The 23,131-nt window shown below is 33.0% G+C and overlaps 1 protein-coding gene across 1 annotated transcript; it reads right to left on the bottom strand.

The window, feature by feature from the left end:
- Window positions 1–521: 521 nt before the first annotated feature.
- LOC134693304 (probable protein phosphatase CG10417) lies at window positions 522–23,131 on the bottom strand. Its single transcript, XM_063554061.1, has 10 exons — window positions 22,913–23,131; window positions 16,373–16,442; window positions 13,545–13,730; window positions 12,801–13,366; window positions 10,332–10,705; window positions 9,775–9,868; window positions 8,680–8,914; window positions 7,811–7,940; window positions 6,998–7,091; window positions 522–799 (listed from the first exon to the last, which is right to left on the bottom strand). Exons 1-10 carry the CDS (start codon window positions 23,021–23,023, stop codon window positions 623–625), a joined length of 2,037 nt encoding a protein of 678 aa, XP_063410131.1. The 5' UTR covers window positions 23,024–23,131; the 3' UTR covers window positions 522–622.

Below are 23,131 nucleotides of genomic sequence, written 5' to 3'. Positions count from 1 at the left end.
TCCCAAATATTAAAAAGTTATATTTTTATTCTACATTGTGATGGAGAGAAAGTCAAACTATACCAGGATTGAGGGATGGTGGGCTGTTGAACTTCCAGTGGCAAAATAAATGTATATTCAGGATGAGAACAGTGGGAAATGAATATAAACCCTGCTTTGTACGAGACCAACACTCTGAGCCTGATTTTTTAATGTGCTAGTTCATAAGGTAACAGACCACAGGAAGACATGTTATCAAACCTGAACATATTATTCCTCTAAGAGTCAACCAGTCTATGCTCTTGCTACTTAATTTTCCATACTCAGCAGAGAATCAGCTTATACCTTTATTGTCTATGTTTGAACTCGCTGTCTGTGTTAGAATGCACAACAATGAGACAGCTTAAAGGAATGAGGTTCACAAGTCTACTATACTTTCTCCAGAATGTGATATATTAAATTCTTTACATTCTTCACTCAAGCTAAGGTACAGGTAGAACACATTTTATAACAAAACCCAATTCAAATCTATACTACTGAAGCTGTTTAGGATTTTTAATTTGCATGACAGTATTTTTTTTCTTAATGGTATACAATATATGATTTTAGTGACACATAAAAAATATAACAAACAATTAACAGTTCAAGTGCCGAGCTCCTCTGTTTTTCTTCGTTTATCTGACATTTCTTCATTGTCCTCTGCAGGTCTTTTATTTTTATTGTTATTCCAAAGTTGATCAAATGTTACAACTATACAAGTCATGTTATCACATCCAGTTCCATCTCCTAATGTGTTAGGGGCCAGACATTTGTCAAATAGCTGAAAAATACAAAAGATAGTTCTTCACATGTGTTAGGGGCCAGACATTTGTCAAATAGCTGAAAAATACAAAAGAGAGTTCTTCACATGTGTTAGGGGCCAGACATTTGTCAAATAGCTGAAAAATACAAAAGAGAGTTCTTCACATGTGTTAGGGGCCAGACATTTGTCAAATAGCTGAAAAATACAAAAGAGAGTTCTTCACATGTGTTAGGGGCCAGACATTTGTCAAATAGCTGAAAAATACAAAAGAGAGTTCTTCACATGTGTTAGGGGCCAGACATTTGTCAAATAGCTGAAAAATACAAAAGAGAGTTCTTCACATGTGTTAGGGGCCAGACATTTGTCAAATAGCTGAAAATACAAAAGAGAGTTCTTCACATGAGTTAGGGGCCAGACATTTGTCAAATAGCTGAAAAATACAAAAGAGAGTTCTTCACATGTGTTAGGGGCCAGACATTTGTCAAATAGCTGAAAAATACAAAAGAGAGTTCTTCACATGTGTTAGGGGCCAGACATTTGTCAAATAGCTGAAAAATACAAAAGAGATTTCTTCACATGTGTTAGGGGCCAGACATTTGTCAAATAGCTGAAAAATACAAAAGAGAGTTCTTCACATGTGTTAGGGGCCAGACATTTGTCAAATAGGTGAAAAATACAAAAGAGAGTTCTTCACATCTGTTAGGGGCCAGACATTTGTCAAATAGCTGAAAAATACAAAAGAGAGTTCTTCACATGTGTTAGGGGCCAGACATTAGGGGCCAGACATTTGTCAAATAGCTGAAAAATACAAAAGAGAGTTCTACACATGTGTTAGGGGCCAGACATTTGTCAAATAGCTGAAAAATACAAAAGAGAGTTCTACACATGTGTTAGGGGCCAGACATTTGTCAAATAGCTGAAAAATACAAAAGAGAGTTCTTCACATGTGTTAGGGGCCAGACATTTGTCAAATAGCTGAAAAATACAAAAGAGAGTTCTTCACATGTGTTAGGGGCCAGACATTTGTCAAATAGCTGAAAAATACAAAAGAGAGTTCTTCACATGTGTTAGGGGCCAGACATTTGTCAAATAGCTGAAAAATACAAAAGAGAGTTCTTCACATGTGTTAGGGGCCAGACATTTGTCAAATAGCTGAAAAATACAAAAGAGAGTTCTTCACATGAGTTAGGGGCCAGACATTTGTCAAATAGCTGAAAAATACAAAAGAGAGTTCTTCACATGTGTTAGGGGCCAGACATTTGTCAAATAGCTGAAAAATACAAAAGAGAGTTCTTCACATGTGTTAGGGGCCAGACATTTGTCAAATAGCTGAAAAATACAAAAGAGAGTTCTTCACATGTGTTAGGGGCCAGACATTTGTCAAATAGCTGAAAAATACAAAAGAGAGTTCTTCACATGTGTTAGGGGCCAGACATTTGTCAAATAGCTGAAAAATACAAAAGAGAGTTCTTCACATGTGTTAGGGGCCAGACATTTGTCAAATAGCTGAAAAATACAAAAGAGAGTTCTTCACATGTGTTAGGGGCCAGACATTTGTCAAATAGCTGAAAAATACAAAAGAGAGTTCTTCACATGTGTTAGGGGCCAGACATTTGTCAAATAGCTGAAAAATACAAAAGAGAGTTCTTCACATGTGTTAGGGGCCAGACATTTGTCAAATAGCTGAAAAATACAAAAGAGAGTTCTTCACATGTGTTAGGGGGCAGACATTTGTCAAATAGCTGAAAAATACAAAAGAGAGTTCTTCACATGTGTTAGGGGCCAGACATTTGTCAAATAGCTGAAAAATACAAAAGAGAGTTCTTCAACATGTGTTAGGGGCCAGACATTTGTCAAATAGCTGAAAAATACAAAAGAGAGTTCTTCACATGTGTTAGGGGCCAGACATTTGTCAAATGACATTTGTCAAATAGCTGAAAAATACAAAAGATAGTTCTTCACATGTGTTAGGGGCCAGACATTTGTCAAATAGCTGAAAAATACAAAAGAGAGTTCTTCACATGTGTTAGGGGCCAGACATTTGTCAAATAGCTGAAAAATACAAAAGAGAGTTCTACACATGTGTTAGGGGCCAGACATTTGTCAAATAGCTGAAAAATACAAAAGAGAGTTCTTCACATGTGTTAGGGGCCAGACATTTGTCAAATAGCTGAAAAATACAAAAGAGAGTTCTTCACATGTGTTAGGGGCCAGACATTTGTCAAATAGCTGAAAAATACAAAAGAGAGTTCTTCACATGTGTTAGGGGCCAGACATTTGTCAAATAGCTGAAAAATACAAAAGAGAGTTCTTCACATGTGTTAGGGGCCAGACATTTGTCAAATAGCTGAAAAATACAAAAGAGAGTTCTTCACATGAGTTAGGGGCCAGACATTTGTCAAATAGCTGAAAAATACAAAAGAGAGTTCTTCACATGTGTTAGGGGCCAGACATTTGTCAAATAGCTGAAAAATACAAAAGAGAGTTCTTCACATGTGTTAGGGGCCAGACATTTGTCAAATAGCTGAAAAATACAAAAGAGAGTTCTTCACATGTGTTAGGGGCCAGACATTTGTCAAATAGCTGAAAAATACAAAAGAGAGTTCTTCACATGAGTTAGGGGCCAGACATTTGTCAAATAGCTGAAAAATACAAAAGAGAGTTCTTCACATGTGTTAGGGGCCAGACATTTGTCAAATAGCTGAAAAATACAAAAGAGAGTTCTTCACATGTGTTAGGGGCCAGACATTTGTCAAATAGCTGAAAAATACAAAAGAGAGTTCTTCACATGTGTTAGGGGCCAGACATTTGTCAAATAGCTGAAAAATACAAAAGAGAGTTCTTCACATGTGTTAGGGGCCAGACATTTGTCAAATAGCTGAAAAATACAAAAGAGAGTTCTTCACATGTGTTAGGGGCCAGACATTTGTCAAATAGCTGAAAATACAAAAGAGAGTTCTTCACATGTGTTAGGGGCCAGACATTTGTCAAATAGCTGAAAAATACAAAAGAGAGTTCTTCACATGTGTTAGGGGCCAGACATTTGTCAAATAGCTGAAAAATACAAAAGAGAGTTCTTCACATGTGTTAGGGGCCAGACATTTGTCAAATAGCTGAAAAATACAAAAGAGAGTTCTTCACATGTGTTAGGGGCCAGACATTTGTCAAATAGCTGAAAAATACAAAAGAGAGTTATTCACATGTGTTAGGGGCCAGACATTTGTCAAATAGCTGAAAAATACAAAAGAGAGTTCTTCACATGTGTTAGGGGCCAGACATTTGTCAAATAGCTGAAAAATACAAAAGAGAGTTCTTCACATGTGTTAGGGGCCAGACATTTGTCAAATAGCTGAAAAATACAAAAGAGAGTTCTTCACATGTGTTAGGGGCCAGACATTTGTCAAATAGCTGAAAAATACAAAAGAGAGTTCTTCACATGTGTTAGGGGCCAGACATTTGTCAAATAGCTGAAAAATACAAAAGAGAGTTCTTCACATGTGTTAGGGGGCAGACATTTGTCAAATAGCTGAAAAATACAAAAGAGAGTTCTTCAACATGTGTTAGGGGCCAGACATTTGTCAAATAGCTGAAAAATACAAAAGAGAGTTCTTCACATGTGTTAGGGGCCAGACATTTGTCAAATGACATTTGTCAAATAGCTGAAAAATACAAAAGAGAGTTCTTCACATGTGTTAGGGGCCAGACATTTGTCAAATAGCTGAAAAATACAAAAGAAAGTTCTTCACATGTGTTAGGGGCCAGACATTTGTCAAATAGCTGAAAAATCGAAAGAGAGTTCTTCATATGTGTTAGGGGCCAGACATTTGTCAAATAGCTGAAAAATACAAAAGAAAGTTCTTCACGTGTGTTAGGGGCCAGACATTTGTCAAATAACTGAAAAATACAAAAAGAGAGTTCTTCACATGTGTTAGGGGCCAGACATTTGTCAAATAGCTGAAAAATACAAAAGAAAGTTCTTCACATGTGTTAGGGGCCAGACATTTGTCAAATAGCTGAAAAATACAAAAGAGAGTTCTTCACATGTGTTAGGGGCCAGACATTTGTCAAATAGCTGAAAAATACAAAAGAGAGTTCTTCACATGTGTTAGGGGCCAGACATTTGTCAAATAGCTGAAAAATACAAAAGAGAGTTCTTCACATGTGTTAGGGGCCAGACATTTGTCAAATAGCTGAAAAATACAAAAGAGAGTTCTTCACATGTGTTAGGGGCCAGACATTTGTCAAATAGCTGAAAAATACAAAAGAGAGTTCTTCACATGTGTTAGGGGCCAGACATTTGTCAAATAGCTGAAAAATACAAAAGATAGTTCTTCACATGTGTTAGGGGCTAGATATTTGTCAAATAGCTGAAAAATACAAAAGAAAGTTCTTCACGTGTGTTAGGGGCCAGACATTTGTCAAATAACTGAAAAATACAAAAGAGAGTTCTTCACATGTGTTAGGGGCCAGACATTTGTCAAATACCTGAAAAATACAAAAGAGAGTTCTTCACATGTGTTAGGGGCTAGATATTTGTCAAATAGCTGAAAAATCCAAAAGAAAGTTCTTCACATGTGTTAGGGGCCAGATATTTGTCAAATAACTGAAAAATACAAAAAGAGAGTTCTTCACATGTGTTAGGGGCCAGACATTTGTCAAATAGCTGAAAAATACAAAAGAGAGTTCTTCACATGTGTTAGGGGCCAGACATTTGTCAAATAGCTGAAAAATACAAAAGAAAGTTCTTCACATGTGTTAGGGGCCAGACATTTGTCAAATAGCTGAAAAATCGAAAGAGAGTTCTTCATATGTGTTAGGGGCCAGACATTTGTCAAATAGCTGAAAAATACAAAAGAAAGTTCTTCACGTGTGTTAGGGGCCAGACATTTGTCAAATAACTGAAAAATACAAAAAGAGAGTTCTTCACATGTGTTAGGGGCCAGACATTTGTCAAATAGCTGAAAAATACAAAAAGAGAGTTCTTCACATGTGTTAGGGGCCAGACATTTGTCAAATAACTGAAAAATACAAAAGAGAGTTCTTCACATGTGTTAGGGGCCAGACATTTGTCAAATAGCTGAAAAATACAAAAGAGAGTTCTTCAAATGTGTTAGGGGCCAGACATTTGTCAAATAGCTGAAAAAAATACAAAAGATAGTTCTTCACATGTGTTAGGGGCCAGACATTTGTCAAATAGCTGAAAATACAAAAGAAAGTTCTTCACATGAGTTAGGGGCCAGACATTTGACAAATAGCTAAAAAAAAAAAAAAAAAAATTTCTTCACATGTGTTAGGGGCCAGACATTTGTCAAATAGCTGAAAAAAACAAAAGAGAGTTCTTCGCATGTGTTAGGGGCCAGACATTTGTAGAATAGCTGAAAATACAAAATAGAGTTCTTCACAGGTAGAGGCCAGACATTTGTCAAATAGCTGAAAAATACAAAAGAGAGTTCTTCACATGTGTTAGGGGCCAGACATTTGTCATATAGCTGGAAAAATACAAAAGAGAGTTCTTCACATGTGTTAGAGGCCAGACATTTGTCAAATAGCTGAAAAATACAAAAGAAAGTTCTTCACATGTGTTAGGGGGCAAGACATTTATCAAATAGTGGGAAAATTAAAAAAAAATTAAAAAATCAGTGTAAGCGTCATGAATCTTAAAAAATATTTCCACTGGAATAAAGAGTAATTTGACATAATTGTTTGCTAACAACAGATGCAGGATACCAGGATACTATGAGTCTTCTTCATACATTACTAGCAATTGCTTTTTTTCCTTCTTCTTTAAAGACTCAACAAGTGCTTTGTTTAATTACCTTCTTTTGGAAGAGCCAATGTTTCCAAAAATATTAATTTAAATATAAATGAATAAGTCAAATCCTCTTGAAGCAATAATACAAATACAAAATATATTTGAATTACAACAAATCAATTAAAGAGAGAGTTCAATAAATTGAACTGTCAAAAGGACTTCAAACCCATTAAATTCAATTGTTCAACACAAAATGTTGATGTTGATGTCACACTATTAAATTTACATTTATTTTAAACTAAATTTGATTAATAGAAACATTTCCCATTTTTAGAAATTAACAACAGACTGATTTAATTTTATTGAATTATAAAATGGTTGAAAGCTTTAATATAAAGCCACACATGAAGATAAATATTATTCATATATTTCAAATAATTGGAACAACTATTATAAATACAGACCTTTTCACAAATTAGTGATAACTGCTTTCTATTTTCTTCCTCTTTCATTTTCTCTTTTACAAAATCAACAACCTCTTGACTGGTCATATAGTTCCTGAAAACAACATAATTATCAATATTAATGTTGGACATAAAAAGCAAGTAACACACCTACTTTAGATAAAATGTATATGTGGTTTAGTAGGTAAATATTCTTACCCTATAAAAACAAAAATGTACATGTCATACTTAACATACCCTTCATCATATATCAAATAATCAGATACCAGGAGGTAGGAGTCTGACAGATTAATACATATGAAGTCATTCTGTAAAGTAGTTTTGAGAAAATTGTGATGAAAACTTTGAAGTGCATTCAGCATATTAAAATAGCATTGGTGTATAATACAACTTTCAACACTATTGTATTATTTGATGGCGGTCAGTTTTTATTGGTAGAGGCAGCCAGGGTGCCTTGAGAGAACCATTACCTTCAGTAAATCTAGTCAATTAAGATTTGTCACTTGCACCGACCCCATGCGGTATTCAAACACCTCAGTACAGCAGTTCTACTTGTCTTGATTAGACAGGTGTTTTTGTTAACACAGGTTTAATTACAAATATTTTTTTTTTTTATATACTGACACTTTAGTGCAATTAAGTCAAGTTCCTGTTTGTGAATTGTTCAATTTGTACAGGTATCAAAATAATATTATAATGTTTTATGTAAGGAATTTAAAAAACTACTCTTATTTCTTAAAAGATATTATGTTCCCATATTTTAGTGAGATAAAACAATCTTATTAACTGATTGCTCATTGAATATGATTTTACCATATGCCATCACAAGCAAGAACCATAAACTCATCATTTTCTTGCAACTCAATTGTTTCTATATCTGGTAGTGCTGTTATCATCTGTTCCTTTGGAGTTTTTTCCATATTTCTTTTGTAGAAGTGGTCACCTTAAATAATTTAAACAGAGGGACTAAGAAAAATATGATTGCAATATATTACTGCCACAGGTTTTATTTTGAGATGTGTTATAGACTTAAGTTACATTTTTGAAACAAAATCTAACAACCCTCAAAAAAAGGTTCAAAAATCAATATTTTTATATTTCATTTTATCTTTTGCAACTTAAAAGATCTTAATTTTTTAAGAAATGAAATGCGCTTTGTTTAAAAGAAAAAGCTATGATCAATATGCAGCACAAGTTTATAAAATTTAATGAAATAGTCTCATTTCATTTCAAAACTTACAATGTTGGTTGAACCGACATATTTCACAAGACAAAATTTACGGGATGTGAATATTCAAACTTCACTGAAAAATGGAAGGTCAAGAAGCTAGAACCACCACTAAATTGAATCCCTGTATTGAAATTCACTGAAGAAAATATTCAAGTATAAGCATCCAGCAAGCTTAAGTGTTATTTTTTTACATTCCATGAGCCATGGATATCTTTGATCATAATGAAGAAAAGGTTTTAACAGAACTCATTTACTATCAAGGCGGAGATATTTGCAGCATAAATTCCTCTTATCAATTTGATAAACATCCATTTATAATTAAACATGAGTTTGCTTATACTACTGAAGTTTACCATTTCCATATTTCACACACTACATTTTTTCAGCCTATAGGGGACAGACAATAACTTCAATGGTTTATTTTTATTTTTTTATATTTATAAAATCAAACCTATTGCTCTTGATAAATTGAGGCCACCATTTACACGTCCCTCCTCTGTTACTTTGCCGCCAGCAGCTTCAATGCGATTCTTTTCAACTTCATCTTCAGGTTTGTGGTCAACAGACATATCTATAGCTTTTCCACCACGACTCAGTATACACCTGGAATCTCCTGCATTTGCTACATATAGCTTCTTGTTTTTTATCATGGCTAAAACTGCTGTACTTCCGCTATCCGAACCTGGCTGAAAAATACGATGAAAACAATTCCTAAATCCCTGTGCTTTATTATAATTCTGATTCTGTTTAAAAACATTTGCCTAGTTTTAGAAAAATAAATCCTTTCAAATGATAGAAATTTCATGGTTTCATCATATAATCAATGAAAATGTATATATATATAGATTCTACCACTGCATGGAGTGTAATACGATATTTATTCACTCGAGTAGTTTAATTTTCAAATTTAAAACGCAAGGCTCTTGGTGCATTTTAAATATTTAAAATTTAACTATCAAGAGAAGATAAATATCTTATTACACAAGATTTGGTGGTTGAATCTGTTTTTCTAATGATTTTCAAACAATATGCTGACAAACTTATCTATTCTTTTTGAATGATCTGCAAAAAGATATGTTCTTTCTATGTGACGTCATCAGGCATGGTCACCTTTTTTTCATGCCGTCACAATAGGAAATTCAGAGGCAGGCCCGTAGCCAGGAATTTCCAAAGGGGGGTTCGTTTGACTCACAAACTCGACTTTAACAGTCACAATTCGAACAGAACATCGACTTTAACAGTGCTTATTTTTTTTCAAGGGGGGGGTTCGTCCGAACCCCCCCTGGCTACGGGTATGAGAGGAAAGCAAGAAAATTCGACTTCATAATCAGATTTTAACCAATGAAGAACTGAGATCAACAGAACAAATGTTATATAATTTTTTTTTATACAATGGGTGCAGAAAGGGATCTATACATAAATTGATGAAGAATTAGAGAAATTCAGTTGATGATCTAAAAACTTCTATTCTGGTGTCCCTATTACTAAATCCTATAGAGGACATTCATGGCAAAGGTTAGTTAAAAAGTTATGATTTAAAACAAACCTCTTCTGTAGGAGTTCTTTCAGCCATATAACTGTCTTCATCCTCCTCTTCAATTTCTTCATCATCTTCACTTTCATCGTCTTCATCTTCATCACTATAGATATAAATAAATCATACAGTACTGTAGTCTGTACTAAGTACTAACAAACAATTAGCACTTGGAGGTTTATAAACATTTCCACAAATTTATCTCTAGTAGATATCTACCTAATGCGGAATCATTTATTTTTGTGGGTACCTATTTCCATGGATTGAGAAAAACTTCCATTTTCATGGATGTTAAATTTCGTGGTTTTGAGAGTCTGCATAATTTCTTTTAAAAATTTGTAATTCGTTGAACATTTGAGAAAGTGCTCCCCTTTTTCCCATGAAATCCTTAAAAATTGGTATTTAACGAATATTAATGAATCGGCAGTATTTTAAACTAAGTTGTTAATGAGTATTTGAAAAAAAACAAAGCAACATGAACGAAGTGTCTTTCTAGATTTAAGGAATGATTTATGGAGCAGTTTTATATTAGATTTTCTATGCCTTTAGTTCTCTATTAAAGCAAATACCTTGCAGCTTCAAACTCCTCATCATCGTCACTGCCAGACAAATCTTCATCTTCATAATCTTCCATATCCTCCTCATCATCATCTTCATCATCATCATTAATACCACTACTACTACTACCAGCTGAGTCATTCTTATTTGAAGAGGATCCACCAGCAGCTGGTTCCCCAATAAAAAAACTCCCCGAACTAGAACCAGATCCTCCACCAGAACAAGTTGAACTGGATTCAGCTGAACCACCAGAACTTTGTGAGGATGATCCACTGGTTACAGTAGAAGACGACCCACAAGCTGCTTCTGTTGTATTGGATGAAGATGGACCATCACTTATCTCAGAATCATTTACCTTGGTCCCTGTACTACAAGTTTCCTTCATCTAAAAATAGAACAATTATACAAGTATTTTATGGTATATCAATTCATGAACAACATTATTCAAGAAGTCATTACAGATTTCCATTTATTTATCATTTCAAGAATTTCTATATTCTGTAGATTGAGATTGAAGCTTTAAAAAATTATAGAATTAATCATAAGGTACTGCATTTGTTTTTATTTTTGAAAATTAGGGATACAAATTTGGAGTATGGTTGTTTAGTGGACTTTAATTTATAGTAATTTCAAGCAATAAAATATGGTAAACATCTCATCGTCGCTGGGCTTCTAAAATGTTGTATATGACTTTTTTGGCCAAAAATACTTTTTGACACCAATGGTATGGGCGAGAGGAAATCTTTGGTATTACAAACTAGCATCAGTTAGACCAATCAAAATGTGTGAAATAAGACATATTACAAAATTGCCAATGTCAGTTGTTTGTAGAGTTTGCTTCCAAAATGTTGTATGAAAACTTGAAAATCGTTGTAGAATGGCTTTGGGAAAAAATAATTGTACATTTCTATATTTCTGTGAAAATATTTTAAGTTCTTGGATAATCCAGAAATGTCAAAGTTTTTATTTCACTGCTATTTACAAAAATATTCAAGTTCACATAGGACATTTTGGAAGCATGCATTTTGCCAAAATTTTCAAAGCCTGTTTGAGAGATATTTTTCTTGAAAAATTTGTAATTCACAACATTTTAGAAGCCCAGAGACGTCATACATGTGCATAAAGGAAAATAAAATTAGACGTTTCCTTTAATTTCCCTTATTTCTTGCAGGACAAACTTTCCAATGAGTTCAGACATGATAAATGAAGTCTTCAATTCAAATTTCAAATTCAAAAAGCCAACAAGTCTAATAAACATGAATATTTGTTTATTCTATTCTCATTTAATACAGCTCTTCCATAAAAGCATGCAAAACAAAATTTTGATTGACTTGCTTGCTATGTTTGCAAACAATAGGTAGATGTTTCAGTATACATGTATACTGGGATTTGATAGGACATGAACTGAAGTTAATGTTCATTGCCCAATCAAATTCCAGTATATAGTAAACAGATTTACCTACCTGTTGTTTACAAATATTCAAACAAACATTGATCAATGATTTGCTATGTATGCTAAAAGAAGTGCTGTAAGAAATGAAAAAAATGTATTTTGTTAATGAGTTGGGAACTCATTTGAAGCATATAAACTATTATAAAATTATTCTTTTTCAGTTTATTAGCCCTGTGTCTAGATTCCATTATTATAAACAAAACCAGTAACAACAGGACAGACATTGCACATTTATATTCATGTTGACATTTATTTCAACTTAAACTGTATTGTTACCCTTACCAAAGAAGCATATTAAAACCAACTTATATGATTGTTAGTCATTTAGAATCTGAGAGGAGAAGGAGGCTGTAAAAGTAAATAATATCCTTTATATTTGAACTTAGGTGGATAGTTATCTCACTCAAAATAATATCACAACTCTTTATTTTGATAAGAGTAAATGAAACATGAATTAAAAGACAGAGTGATCTACTTTTAGTTGAGAGTATATTCACTATCACAAGTAACTCATGTATAAATTACAGCCTCAAATGTCAGATAATCAAAAAGATTTGACAAAGTATGGAACAATCAGATAACATTTACAGCTGATTTCATTGAGTTTGAAGCCAAAAGTAATATCTTTGGATAGCCTGCTTGTTAGCTGAATCATGATGTCATTGTTATGTTAGGTAAACTCCCCACCTTTATGAGTAGACTAGTCCGACAGATAACCAATCTATCTGTCTGTTGGACTAGGCTACTTCGATAGGACAATATTATACATGTATCTGACCTAATAATGACTTAACAGTTCAGCTAACAAGAAAGCTTACCAAAGATATTACCTTTGCCTACGCACCAAATGAAATCGGCTGTAAAGCAATATTAGAGAGTCTACAATCCCTGGGTGCATTTGTTTTAAACTTTTAGTTTTTACTAAAACAAAATTCAATCGAAGAGCAAGAGTTCCATGAATGATTTTAAGAAAACTTGTAATTTTATAAAGGTAAACCTTACTATAATTTTTATTTTTTTTATTTACCTGGGTTGAGTCTGAGCTGCTTACTCCAGAGCTTTCTAGGTTTTTCAATGTCTTTTTAGATCTAACCAGACCTTTCTGACTAGAACCTTCTGCTGTTGAAGAGGTTGCTTCCTCCTTCTGGCTTGAACTACTACATGACTGAGATGGGTCTTCTGAAGGTGATTTAGATGAATTGTCTGCTGAACTGCTAACTATGTCCTGTTGGACTGATGATGATAATGATGATGATGTAGAAGATGAGAGCGAACTACTCATCTGATTTTCTTTTTCTAAATTAATGTTATTTTCATTTTCAGCATGTCCGTTTGATATTTTATCCTCTAATTTAACTTCAGAGTTCTCATTTGTGTTTATATCCTGTTCACTTGCATTTTGAGGAAAAGGAAATTTTCTGGGTTTGATCACAGGTGAATTCACCTGAGTCTTTTTGCGTAAAATTCTAGTTCTAGGTTGAGCACTATCTTCACCTTCATATTTAGCCATTAACTCCTCAATAGGCATATCTGCTTCCTGTCGAAGTAGTTCTGCCTCTGTTCTTTGCTGTTTGATACTTTTTTCAGGATCTCCTTTGAAATAAAATAATTATTTGAAATTATTGAAGATTAAGAATAAATGTTATATTTTGTTCATGACAGACAAAGCAAGAAGCCATACTATGAAATTCAAACAAAATCATTTTAACAATTTAAAAGGCAATGCAGTTTGATGCTTGCAAATTAAAAATGTAATGTTTTATGGACTAACCTTCATCATCAGATTCCACTCCAGCTAATACTTTCAGTTCCTGAACAATTTTAGGGGTGGTTAAGATGGCATCAAAACCTAGAAATGCTTCTTCTAATGCTTCATTAAATCTTCCTTCCTTGTAACTCTTTGTGTCTTTAATATACTGTGGTAAATTAGCTGCACAGTACTGTGCTACTTCTGCACCTGAAATATATCAAAAATCTCTGTTGAGCATACCTGCCAACTTTTGAAAATGCCCTTGGGGGTTTTAGCGCGCGACAACAATTTCAAAGTTTAAAATTCTTTGCGACGACTTTTTTGCGCTTGCTGTTTTGTAGTCTAGAAAAAGTGTCATATTTGCATGATTTGTAAGATCCCTTTACATCCCTTTTTTTAAGTTTATTTGCATGATTCTAGTTATTATATCAGCATGTAGCTGTACGACCAGGAATTATTTTCATGTGTAAGGATACTAAATAGTTGTTGACTTTTCCAATTTAAAATTATACACAAAGAAGGACCTGTATCAGGTTGGGAACAACACATAAGGATTTCCCCTCAATGTTAGGACATTAAAACCCACTTTTAAGTACAAATGAGCACACATTCATATGCATATTATTTGAAGAATTTTTTCCCAAAGAACTATACATCTTATGATCTATCTGGTATTATATGGTCAACACATGTCCAAGAATTTTGATATGGTCTTGGCCTTATATCTTCTTTATTATTCAAAATAATAGGACTCTTCATTTAGAAAAGCTGTTCCAAATATAATGTCAGAATTTCCCATTTTAAAGTAAATAAATCTACATTTTTCTATTTTATTTTTTACAAGAGTGACCCCTTGACTAAGGGTAGTCCCTCATTTAAGGGATTCCTCATGTTGATGTGGAAGGGGGGGGGGGTCCATGTGAAAAATAATAAATAGTACATTATACTTTAAATGATTGAATACATAAATGAAATTATGTTACAGCAACTGTTAAATTATGTTACAGCAACTGTTACAAACATAAATTACTGAATTAACTACTATTTATTATCTTCATGGTAGTACTGCATCATTGAAGTTTGTCAATCAGCCATGCTTGTATTTTTATTGTGTGTAAGAACCTCCTTGCAGTTGAAAAATCATTTGCCATGTTCACGTTTTTACATCAACAAACAGTGGAATACAACACAAGTTCAATATCTAGCATGTTAAAACAATCTTGAGAGAAAACGTTTTTGATTGGCTGATTAATTTGATCATGAGAAACACACAATTTGATTGGCTGAACACGATTTTCCTCCATTGCACACAGTTCAAAATCGGGAACAACAATATTTTTCGTGTAGATTTTCACTAAATCGTGTTTTAGAGGGTTTTTCAGGAACACGATCGTGCAATCGTGTCAAAGGGTCAAAATCGTGTAGTACACGCCTAAATCGTGAAAGTTGGCAGGTATGGTTGAGATGTTAGATGCAAATCCAACCTACAGAAACACACATCATCAGATTTTTAAACGTATAGTAAGGTTTCAATTTACCTAATTTAAGCAATAGTTGGTACCCCTTTATTGCCATATTTGAGGTTCATGTGCTTCATTCCTTCATAAATCAACAAAATTCAAATAGGTAAAATGCCCAATAGACTTTAGGTAACATTTGTTTTCTAAACTACTTTATTTCTTTTAGTCTTGCTTTATTCATCATTAGGATCTAGTGTTCTTCTATCACACTTGATTGTACCCCATGTTTTAATTTGGTCTAGCTATATATAGTCAAATAAGAAAATTAACCATTTATTCCATCGAAAATGGCAGCCAAGGGAGATAACTGAAACTATGTCACATCATAAATCTTTCTATAGAACAAATCTGTACACATAATTAACAATTTAATATAAGTTCTGTTCGATGATGTAAAGGTGTGATGACAGTATTAGTAAATTCTTAAATTCATTTTGAAAGCAACTTACAATTGTACACGTACACATATGCATTAAATATCACTATTGATTCATTTATTTACTTATTCTCATTAGAGAACAGCTGGTCTAGCAGCTAATGATTATCACATTATTGAGACATTACTCAACTTGAGTAAATGTATAATTCTACTTTTATTTCAGTACTGATTCCTATTTTAATTGAAACTGTCAGTAGTTGACTTATGTCATATCTTAATTTCTTTATTGTTATTTAGAAATTTTGGTTTTCACAAAATATCTCTAGTTGTTTAATTTATCCACATCTTTTAAAGTGGTACCTAACAAAACAGTGAGATAAATTTGTAAAGTCAGCTAAATGTTTTAATTACATTGTGTTGTAAAAGAAATATTAAGCTTTTCAATGATCAAAATTGGTATTTGTCAAACTGCTATGTAATCAGTGTAATTTTTCTGACAAAATTTTATGAAAATTAAACGAGCCAAATTAATTTTAGTAAAAGTGTTGGGTACCACCTTAAAGACTAGAAAATTTAAATATTACAAGATATTGTTCAGTCGCTTTTCTTTTTTTCATTAGTCTGAATTTTACACCCAACAAGGGTTTCAACTGTTTGACTTTTAAGATATTGTAATTGTAAAATATGAAGTATTGACAAAGTAATTTTTACAAATGTTAAACCAAGGTTACATAGAAAACGTGATTATTTTCAGTCTGTCCATAAAATACTAAAAGAAATTTATCTTCGTCTACAAAACTTCATGACTTACAGATTCAATAATAACCTTTCGTGTTGCGTTCTGCACAAATAGGAATAGATTCTAAGTACAAATTTATATTGAAAACTATCTCAATACAGGATTTGTTGAGTTTATAAATGACATCTTCTATACATAAAGGTGCTCTTACCTCCATGACCATCATAAACTGCAAACAAAGCTGTATTTTCATCAAACTCAAGTAAACAGTTGTGTGCATCCTACAAAAATAAATAGTAGAATTAAATACTGATCGTCTAATTTCCCTAAATCACAAAAAATCAAGATATCTATAATTTTAGTCGAGAAGAGACTCTTGAGGAAAGTTGTCTAATTGGTACATTTGTAAATATACCACATCTTCTTTAATATATATAATAATGTAACAAAAAAGTCATGATAGCATATATTCAAATTAAACACTGATAATTTTCTTATAAGCACATTGTACTTTCTGATTGTCTAAAATGAGTTAAATAGTTTTGCTGTTTCTATCAAGTTTGAATGCCAATTAAGATTGGAATCCAATAGACTGCCAAGGATGTTGAGCAAAACTTTATTTCATTTTAATAAAGATTGATTAAAAAACAAACCAACTTTATCCAGTGGATGATGTATTTTTTTTATAATAGAAAATTGTTTTATATGTATGGTTAAGCATGGGATTGCAATCTTAAATTTTTGTTTGAAGTTATCAATTTTAACCTTAACTTGTCCTTCCACAAGAATTATATTTTTGCTACATTGACTGATTGCAAAATTAGTTAATGCATGACAATAGACCACCACTGTAAATGTTTAAAAGTACAATTGGATACCCAAAATGTCAGCTAAAAATATCCGATTGTCCGATATATTCAATTAGCCAATGAACGTATATTCCTCCAAGTTTTTTTTTCAAAATTGGCAGACACCACCCTAAGAAACCAACAGCTATTATAGCTGCTTTATGAATGGAAATTCGTAACTAATCTCGATGGTTTTTTTTCAGGTACAAGTTCGGATAATTCGGTTGAAAGTAATAGATCGATCAGATGATTATATAAATGTATTTTGTTTATCTGTCAGTCTATTGATTTTTTAATTATATGTTGATTATCTGAATAAAATATGTACCTCTTAAATAATGAGACTTGTTGTTTTTGCGTGATTTGTTTCATTTGTGTGTTTAAACAGGTAAAAGCTAAAAATAACTATGAATTCTCGGAAGTAGGCCACAGGTAAATCTATTAATAGCTACGAATACTCGGATCTAATTTTCTAGTTTTTTATTTAAAAAACACATTTCCAATTTCAAGTAATACAATTATTTTTATGATTATGAAATTGTACATCAAGATGATTAAATTAATTTGCTTTTCTATCTTCCTTGTCGTGCCTCGTGGTTCAAAATAAAAGGCTGAATATTATGTAAATTAGGAAAATGGCATACGTGTGTACAAGTTACATAATTCTATTTCACATGCAATGACATGGGATATGCTATTGACACACGATTCCTTATTTTTACACGGGACTTCTATATATATTTTAATAAATTGTTGAGAAAGAGGTACATTTCATCCATATTTAATAAACATATGAACATCACGCACAGTTTATCATTTCTGTCGTGTCCTGATTTGTGAAGTAAATGATAACGATCACATTTGGATAAACACAAAACATACACATCTTAGGCAAAATATATTATCAGATTCATAAAATAAACAAGACAACAAGAAAAATAATGTTTTATTTGACTATAAAAGATTGTTTTAATTAATGAAAAGAAACATTTCTGTATTGAAGTTTTCTTAAACTTCGTAATGGCGCAACTTCCGGCTTCATTTCCTGTTAAGAAAAATATGTAATTATTTCAAAATATTCGATTGTACATGGTTTTCACACATTTTTCATGAATATTCCTATCCAATTAGCCGATATATTCTAATAACCGATATTCTATTATCCGATATATTTTGACTGAAATGTATAGGGAATGGTTCGGTGTTTTGAAATAATATTACAATAGCCGATATATTCGTTTAACCGATATCCGATTAGGTGGAGTCTACTGAACCAGTTAACACAAGGCCAAAAAAAATATATATGTCTGTTTTCTGTTTCCCGACCGACCCTAACTCAAACCCCCGACCCTAGATCTTTTAATTCAATTCCGGAAAAAAGCGTTTCCAGTCCGATCTCGATCCGTATCTAACTATGCCGTAACAATCAAAATGGCTGCTCCCAGCACAAATGTGCTACAACTAAGGTTTAAAAAATGTCAGCACTGCGAGAATTATTCAATTAAAGCTTCTTTAAAGAGATTTAATCATTTTGGGGTACAGTACTCTAACCAAACATGACATTTAACAGAATGCAAATCTGACGGGGAGTGCAAAAATAAAAAAAAAAAAAAAAAAAATAAGAGGCTGTCACAACGACAGCAAACCGGATTTATTAACATTTATTTGTGTCCTGGCAATATCACAAGAACCATTACTGATGAAAGTGAAAATCGTCAATATCAAATTTTACCTCCATTTTGTAGTCAGTATCAACATATCAAAATTTGAAAAGCTTAGATTGAATGGTTCATGGGTAAATGCAACAACGTGAATGGAAACGCCATTTTACGATCTTTCAAGAACCAAACTCCTGAACAGTAAAAGTCAAAATTGTCATTATTGAACTCAACCTCTATTTTGTCATCAGTAACAACATATAAAAATTTCAAAAGCTTTGGTTGAATGGTTCATGAGAAAATGAACGGACACAACTGGAAACACCATTTTTCAATCTTTCAAGAACCATAACTCCTGAACGGTAAAAGTCAAAATCATCATTATTTAACTAGACCTCCATTTTGTCATCAGTAACAATATATTAAAATTTGGGAAGAATTGGTAGAACAATTCATGCGTAAATGCACGGACACGACTGGAAACTCAATTTTTCAATCTTTCAAGAACCATAACTCCTAAACGGTAAAAGTCAAATTCGTCATTATTGAACTTGACCTCCATTTTGTAATCGGTAAAAGTCAAAATCGCCATTATTGAACTTGACCTTCATTCATTTTAAAATTTTAAAAGCTTTGGTTGAACGGTTGAACGGTTCATGAGTTAACGCACGGACAACATTTGATTGACGCCCCCCCGCCTGACTGTCAGCCGTACATCCCCAAATCAATAACAGACATTTTTGTCAAAAAAAATCCAGTTTATAAAAAAAAAAAAAAAAAAAAAAACCGACCTACCGACCCTGATTTATTTGTGTTGGCAGCAGGAAACAGACATATATTTTTTTGGGGCCTAACAGTACCAAAATTTCACAGAGTACCCAAATTGCACCTATTTAGCAAAAAAAGCAGCTAAAATCTTACAAGATTTCCTAGAGACTAAACAATTTATATTTTCATGATTTGATACTAAGCACATCTTTCAACATAGGTAAAACTATTTAGATATGCACAAAACGTTCACAGTATTTATCAACAGATGAAGTGTTTACTGAAAAAGAAAAATGTACTGAAGCAATGTCATCAAAACGTCATCTTTTTAAAATGAGCAAATACAATATTTTACAAGTATCCATTTAAAAATAAATGAAGAGTAAGCATGGACTAATATCCAATTGTTCAAAATATCTGAAGAAATTAACCCTTTCAACGCTACACAAAAAAATAGAAAAATGGTTGCTGCTGCTGCATTTGTTGTGTGTTCATTCATTAGAACAGTATATTCCATTTCAGACTGCTGTATCTTTTTTATTATAAGAGATACAGAGAAAGTTATTGCATGAAAAATGCTCAGGAGAGTATGAACTGTAATGTTAGGCAGTTATTTCAGTAAATTTTTTATCAGGTTACCTGCATTTTCAGGTAATTAACAGGTAAAAGGTGTAATTTATTACATTTGTGTTGAATTTTGAATAAAAACTACTTTTAGTCTTCATCTATTTTGTTGTTTTATCTGCCATATAATAAAGAAGACATCAATTGCTCGATTTCGTAGCGCATTGCACCATACACAACGGATTATGTAATCGTGGCACAAATCAGTGGCTCCGTTCTCAAAATTTTCAGTCAACCTCCGTTTTCCCCCCTTTTTCTACGTCTCGTAATGATCAATAAAATCATATTTCCCACACGAATTGAATGTAATAAACACGTTGAGGTAACAAGAAACCTTTTAACTAATCCTCGTTGTAAGTTTCCCCATAGAAATGCTGAAATATTTCCATATTTACAGCTTCGTTTCCGATTTCCGCCATTTGCATTTGTCAAAATATTTGTTTTTATTTTCCTTCAATTATCCTTCTACTGCATGATTTTACAATAAAAATTGCCGGGATTTCAAGCGCAAATGAGACCTTGTATATCCTCGATTCATACAAGGAAAAATTAGAGAGGACCCGAATGAAAACCGAATGGTTTAAGAGTCCTTACGAAAAATCCGTTGTCATCGCGGCATATGCCGCGAATAGCAGTGGCGGACGGCGTATGTCATCGCGGCATATGCCGTGTATAGCGTTGAAAGGGTTAAACAAATGCTCTGGTATCAAACTTTGGACGATGTGAATTTAAGCATTGATGCAATTAGGATACTCCTCATTTCAGAATCATTGATGGTTTGGAGGTCAGCTTAGACCATTTTTTCTATGATTCCATATGGTGTACCTTTATAATATCAGTGGCGGATTTACCGGGGGGGGGGGGGGGGCTTCACCAAATTTTTTTTCTAACATAATTTTATTGCTACTGAAATTTTTATCTAGTGCGGAAATTGTCACAGCTTGATTAGACTTCTTAACTGGCCGTTAATTAATACCAGCGTCCCCATGCGTGATTTATGACAACTTATCGGCGGGTGTGTAAATATTGACACCTGTGTGTAATGTCTCTATGCAAAAGCTTTTGTGTAAAATACATTTACATGTTGATTGGAATAGTACAAATTTTTATTGGTTTATAATACAATACCGATTAAGATCGATTACCAGATGAAACTTCTGATCTGTGTATTTGAAGAATAGGTAAAAACATTTCCTGTAAATGTAAGTTTTTTCCTAAACTTTCTTTTTGTAAATTTATTCAGCAACACATTAAACTATTTATATTTTGATAACTTAAAAGATATGTTTTTTAAACGGAATGTCACATTTCATTCCCCTCTTATTTTCAAGGGAAATCAACAATTTGCTTTACTCCGGAGTCCCCCTCCCTTTTTCACTAATGCTTTCCCCCTGTCCAGGAAAAATAAATTGACATTGCCTATTAAATAATCATTAATAAAATGCTATTTGATTTTCGTGTTTGTTACAGAATCTAGGACTTATACATTTCTCTAAAAGACGAAGCATGCAGTTATATTTGTTTTTATTGTCATTGTCTCAATTACCACGTACACGTATGAGGCTATGCAAAAAGGTCACCATTTATGAAGATATGAAGGTGTTTTGCAGTTACTAGAATAATGTGCAAAAAAGTAAGTCTGGAAGCGAGGCCAAAAAATATAGATATAAAAGAATATAGAGGCGATGAAATATGTTAAAAGAAGATATTGTTTGATTGTTGCATGGTTGTTAAACGTCCAGTGGCAAATATTTGATGCATAATTAGGTTGAATTTAATAAAGATCAATTGACAGTAAAGTGAAAAGTAAAAAAACGTAAAACATATCGAAATATAGAAACGATGATATCTGAACCCCCCCCCCCCCCCCCCCAAAAAAAAACAAAAAAAAACAACTGTATCTGTATCTGTATCTGTCTAACTTCTGCCAATAAAGGCACACCTCCACTTATTGGGAGTAATAATATGGTTATCCTCCACCAAGAATATATATATACACGGATTATTTATATATATAAAAAAAAAAGGTAAATAATATATATCTGTTCTAAAGTCCTCCACCAATAAAAAAAAGAAGAAAAAATTATATACAACCAAACCTAGCAACCACTCACACTCGCATGTATGTATATATAAAAAAAGTGGGTGGTTCATGGTGCCCCCCCCCAGACATCGAGGTCCTGGATCCGCCCCTGAATATAGAAGGATACGGCTACAAAATAAACACATAATGAACATTTTTGTCTTCATCATAAAAAAATGTAGATGAAAAAACTGTCAAAAAAGGTGCAATTTGGGTACAGTCACGTTATATACAATTATTTCAGAGCATAATGATTGAGACATTTATAAATTTAAAAGGTATAAAAGATCCTAAACAATGTCATAAATCAATGATTTTGTAACTATTTAAATGAATTGAGGTTGAATTCAATACACTTCATCGCTATTTCTCTGCAATTACTGACTATAATTATGACTTATAATACAAAAAATCTGACGCCACAATGGAATTTCAGAAAAGTGGTGTATGATGTCAATGGTTCAAGCGGCGCAAATTTTCAGGTAAACTGGCGCAGATTTCTAAAAAGCGTAAAGGTCTAAATATCCAGCTCAACAAAATATTAAACTTGTGATAAAAAATTACCTTTGATTCATATAAAAACAAGGCAATTCAGAAATGTTGAGCTTATCTATATGTACAATTGCTCCACCTTATCACTTATTGTCTGCCATGTACCTACGTTAACATGACATTTTTCATAACTTTTACAGTAAAATGCCTGACAAAAGAAATGTAACAGACTGAGTCTGAAGTTAAAATGAAAGTAATCATGATGATGTTGTTTTCACCTCTTGCGCCATTCGCCAACCCTGCATTGAAGATGCCCCATATTTGAAACCTTGACATGTTTCGTCACTTGAAATTTTTTCAGTGTTTGGCGTCGACAGATATACACCCATAATGTCGCTAAATTAGTTTATATCTTTGGTAAACATTCCACATTTCCACATGTGTATTTCGCGGTTAGTTCCCCATTGGTCATGTGATCAAATAACAAGCCCGACGAA

The sequence above is a fragment of the Mytilus trossulus genome, chromosome 1, assembly GCF_036588685.1.
Source record: "Mytilus trossulus isolate FHL-02 chromosome 1, PNRI_Mtr1.1.1.hap1, whole genome shotgun sequence".
In the NCBI taxonomy this organism is placed as follows: domain Eukaryota; kingdom Metazoa; phylum Mollusca; class Bivalvia; order Mytilida; family Mytilidae; genus Mytilus; species Mytilus trossulus.
Note: the sequence above shows the minus strand (reverse complement) of the source record. Positions and strands in the feature narration are given on the sequence as shown.